The sequence below is a fragment of the Rhincodon typus genome, chromosome 27 (genome assembly GCF_021869965.1).
Source record: "Rhincodon typus isolate 14 chromosome 27, sRhiTyp1.1, whole genome shotgun sequence".
Taxonomy (NCBI): domain Eukaryota; kingdom Metazoa; phylum Chordata; class Chondrichthyes; order Orectolobiformes; family Rhincodontidae; genus Rhincodon; species Rhincodon typus.
Genome location: NC_063358.1, coordinates 38,432,285 through 38,436,699, shown reverse-complemented (window position 1 = coordinate 38,436,699; position 4,415 = coordinate 38,432,285). Strand labels below are relative to the sequence as shown.

The 4,415-nt window shown below is 46.8% G+C and overlaps 1 protein-coding gene across 1 annotated transcript in view; it reads left to right on the top strand.

Annotated features, from left to right (window-relative positions):
• Positions 1 to 3,306: 3,306 nt before the first annotated feature.
• Positions 3,307 to 4,415, top strand: part of LOC125486306 (cylicin-2-like) — an 85,482-nt gene continuing 84,373 nt past the window's right edge. Inside the window, exon 1 of the mRNA XM_048613299.1 lies at positions 3,307 to 3,684. Within this exon, the coding sequence (XP_048469256.1) occupies positions 3,648 to 3,684 (37 nt within the window). The 5' untranslated portion in view covers positions 3,307 to 3,647. The remainder of the gene's footprint in view (positions 3,685 to 4,415) is intronic.

The window sequence follows — 4,415 nt, the reverse complement described above, 5'->3', positions numbered from 1 at the left end:
CACACTGACACAGGACACCGTATCTCACTGTGTATCACACTGACACAGGACACTGTATCTCACTGTGTATCACACTGACATAGGACACTGTGTCTCACTGTGTATCACACTGATATGGGAAATTGTCTTACTTTGTATCATACTGATTGTGTTGCTGTGTCTTATTAATTTGATGTAGATTGACAGAACTGTGAAGAGCAAGTATGGTAGGTGTTGGGTGATGAGACAAATTTGGCCTCTGGTAAAAAAAATGGAGAAATATGTTGGGTATAGACAGTTGGGATCTAATGAATCCCTAGAGGAGTGTAAGGACAGTAGGAGTATATTTAGGAGGGAAATTAGGAAGGCAAAAAAGGGCACATAGGATAGCTTTGGCAAATAGAGTTAAGGAGAATCCAAATATATTCTGTAAGTACATTGAGGGCAAAAGGGTAACTAGGAAGTGAATCGGGTCCTTAAAGATCAGCAAAGCCGTCTACGTACGGAGCTACAGGAGATGGGTGAGATACTAAAGGAATATTTAGCATTAGTATGTACAGTGGAGAAGGACATGCAAGCTAGGGAACTTGGGGAAATAAATAGCGATGTTTTGAAAAGAGCTCATACTATAGAGGAGGAGGTGCTGGAGCTGTTAAAATGCATAAAGGTAGATAAATCCCTGGGAGTTTATCAGGTGTTTCCCAGAACTCGGTGGGAAGCTAGGGAAGTGATTGCTGGGCCCCTTGCTGTGATATTTATATCATTGACAGCCACAGGTGAAGTGCCAGAAGACAGGAGGATGGTTAATGTGGTGCTGCTATTTAAGAAAGGCAGCAAGAAAAAGTCAGAGAATTATATACTGGTGAGCCTTAATTTGTGGTGGGTAAGTTGTTGGAGGGGATTCTGAGGGACAAGATTTACATACATTTGGAAAGGCAAAGATTGATGAGGAATGGTCAACATGACCTTTATAATTTATGTAAATGATTTGGATGTGACTATAGAAGGCATGGTTAGTAAGTTTGCAGATAACACCAGACTAGGTGATGTAGTGGACAGCGAAGAGGATTATCTCAGGGTACGATATGCGAACTCTTGGATAATGTACCTGGTTATACACAATTGGATGAAAGATTTGTTTATCAGCTTAAAGAGTGCGCTGTCACATTATTAGTTATGATAAGCATTTTCTCTCATGAATGGGATTTTGTCTAACATTGAGGGTGGTGTTGTTTTACTCAAATTCTTCAACAAAGATGTAATTAATTTGCAAATAGTTAGTAAATTTGCAGACGACACCAAAATAGGTGGAATAAGTGAAGAAGGTTGTCTTAGAGTACAATGGGACCGCGATCAGATGGGCCAATGGGCTGAGGAGTGGCGGATGGAATTTAATTTAGATAAATGTGAGGTGTTGCATTTTGGTAAGGCAATCCAGGGCAGGACTTATACAGTTAATGGTAGGGCTCTGGGGAGTGTTGCTGAACAGAAGAGACCTAGCGGTGGAAGTGCATAGTTCCTTGAAAGTGGGGTCGCAGGTAGGCAGGGCAGTGAAGAAGGCATTTGGCACACTTGCCTTCATTGGTTGGAACATTGACTATAGGAGTTAGGATGTAACGTTGTGGCTGTACAGGACATTGGTGAGGCCACTTTTAGAACACTGTCTACAAGTCTTTCGTCATGATGTGAAGGTGCCGGTGTTGGACTTGGGTGGACAAGGTCAGAAATCACACTACACCAGATTATATGTACAATCCATCCTATAGGAAGGATGTTGTTAAACTTGTGAGGATGCAGGAAATATTTACAAGGATGTTGCTGGGACTGGAAGGTTTGACCTATAGGGAGAGGCTGAATAGGCTGGGAATTTTATTCCTTGGAGTGTAGGAGGCTGAGAGGTGATCTTACAGAGGTTTATATAGCCATGAGGGGCATGGATAGGGTGAATAGCCAAGGTTCATTTTCCTAGGGTGAGGGAGTCCAAAACTAGAGGGAGTAAGTTTAAGGTGAGAGGGGAAAAATTTAAAAGGGACCTGAGGGGTAACGTTTTCATGCAGAGGGCGGTGCGTGTATGGAATGAGCTGCCAGAGGAAGTGGTGGAGGCTGGTAAAATTCCAACATTTAAAAGGCATCTGGATGGTATATGAATAGGAAGGGTTTAGAGGAATATGGGCCAAATGCTGGTAAATGGGACTAGGTCAGATTGGGATGTCTGGTTGGTGCGGACAAGTGGGACTAAAGAGCCTGTTTCTGTGCTGTATAACTCTACGACTGTAATTGGGCTCGGTATTTCACATACACTGGCAGTCTTTCCTGGCTTTTAAGGTGGTTGGGGCAATTCTAGCGAGTGGACACTCTATCACACCTCCACAAATCTAACCAATAAATGCCAGTGAATTTGATATTTCGTTTATCTAATTAATTCCAACTATTGTTAAAACTAGTTGGTGCGGAAGCCTTAGCAATAAACGGCATTTCTGGTGCATCTGGTGGGTCTCACTGCCTCAGACAGCATTCCTTTTTTGGTTTGGTTTTATTTGCCACAGCTTTGTGTCAGTGCAGAAATGTGGGTGCTGGGCTGAGCCAGGGATGGGTGAACATGGGGCGGTGTGAAAGCTCAGGGTAGGGGGCTGGAACTGCCGATGGATCGGGATTGAGTGGTTTCGGAATGAGCAATGCAAGCGGCCAGCGAGAGAGAGAGAGAGAAAGGCAGTCTCTGTTCTTATCAGCTTTAATATCTGAATAGCAGCCCGGCTTGACCATTCGCTGTGTGTGTGTGTATGTGTGTGTTTGTACCCAGGGCGAGGATCCTTTATTAATTTAAAAACAAAGTATGCATACATAGTCACAGACGCCGTTCTGTACAGTTGCATATCAAGGAAATAATCAAAACATTGGAGTTTGACTCTAAAATACAATCCTATATTTACATACATTTGAGGCACTAGGAGGTCCCTGGCTTGAATGTGTAGCTGTCGGCTGCGAAACGGAAACCCTTCCACCCAGAGTCGTAAAGAAATTCACACCCACCCCCACCCCCTGAAATGTGAGACTAGGCACAGAATGACCCAATAAACCAGGGGTAGGGAAGAGGGGCTGGGTCAGTCCCAGTAGATATGGTTGGGGGTTAGAGAAATGCCCCTCAGTACCCCCTCCTAGGGGCAGAGCTGCGGCATGCAGATGGCCAGAGAGGGGGTGGGAGAGAGTTAACACAAATGCAGAGAGTGATTGATAAATTGTCCTGTGGTGTAGCCACTGTCTAACTGGTTCAGTCCTAGCTCTGTTTAAAAAAAAGCGAAGGCGTGTTGGGGGGAGGGGGGTGGAAGAGATTCATTATCTAGTGCACTGGCCAAGTTTTTTTTCCCTTTTCCTTTCTGGTGGCTACTGCAGATGGATCGAGGCTGATGCAGTCCCTGCAACCATTACAGACAGAGAGGGGGAGGAGAGAGTTCAGTTGCAAAATCTCCTGACATCCCACACTTTTATTTGGCTGTTGTTGGAGGGAGAGTGGAGATTGAGCGAGAGGTCGGGACTTCTACCCCCCTCCACGGTCGAGTTTAGCGTCCGATCGATCGGAATCACCTTCTCTCCGGGGATTTTAAAACAAAAGGCAGCAATGACCCAGGCTCCGAGTGGGACTGTGTGAAGACTCCTGTAGCCGACCGGCCATGGAAAACGAGCAGCACGCCTCCAGCCCACCTCAGTGTAAGTCTCTGATCAGATCCGGAAAACAAAAACAAAACCCCGAGCCTTTTGCAATCTTCCGGTCTCAATGTTGTGGGATCGAACAAACAAAGTACAGTGTATTTTAATTGCTAGCGGATCCGGTTCTCCCGGGGCGGAAACATTTCCTTTGACATTATGCATGGACAGAGCTGGGTTAGACTCAGGCCGTCTCTCTCTCTCTCTCTCTCTGGGAGGTGGCCGTGCACATTTGCAGTTGCATTGTATTGTGATGGAGATGAGAGTGCAGTGATTTGTGTGTGTGTGTGTGTGAGCTCTCTCACTCTCACTGACTGGTCTGTCATTCCTATTGCTCTCTCTCTGTCTGGCTCCCTGAGCCGCCCCACCCTCCCCGTCTGCTCCCACTTCACAGGTCACCGCATCGGAATCCGCCCCGGGGCCTGTTGGGGAGGGGGGGGGGGGGGGGTTTTTAAAAAGGACCCCCCCCCCTCCCCCACTGTCGGTGCGGGGGAGGGGAGAATGGGGCTTAATGCTCTGCTGTGCTGCAGAGCCCTCAGTGTCTCTGTCTCTGCCTCTGCGTAGCCGTGTCTCTCTGTGTGTCTCTGTCTCTCTGTGTCTGTGTGTGTGTGTGTGTGTGTGTCTCGCTGTCTCTGCCTCTGCGTGGCCGTGTCTCTCTGTGTGTCTCTGTCTCTCTCTGTGTGTGTGTGTGTGTGTCTGCCTCTGCGTGGCCATGTCTCTCTGTGTGTCTGTGT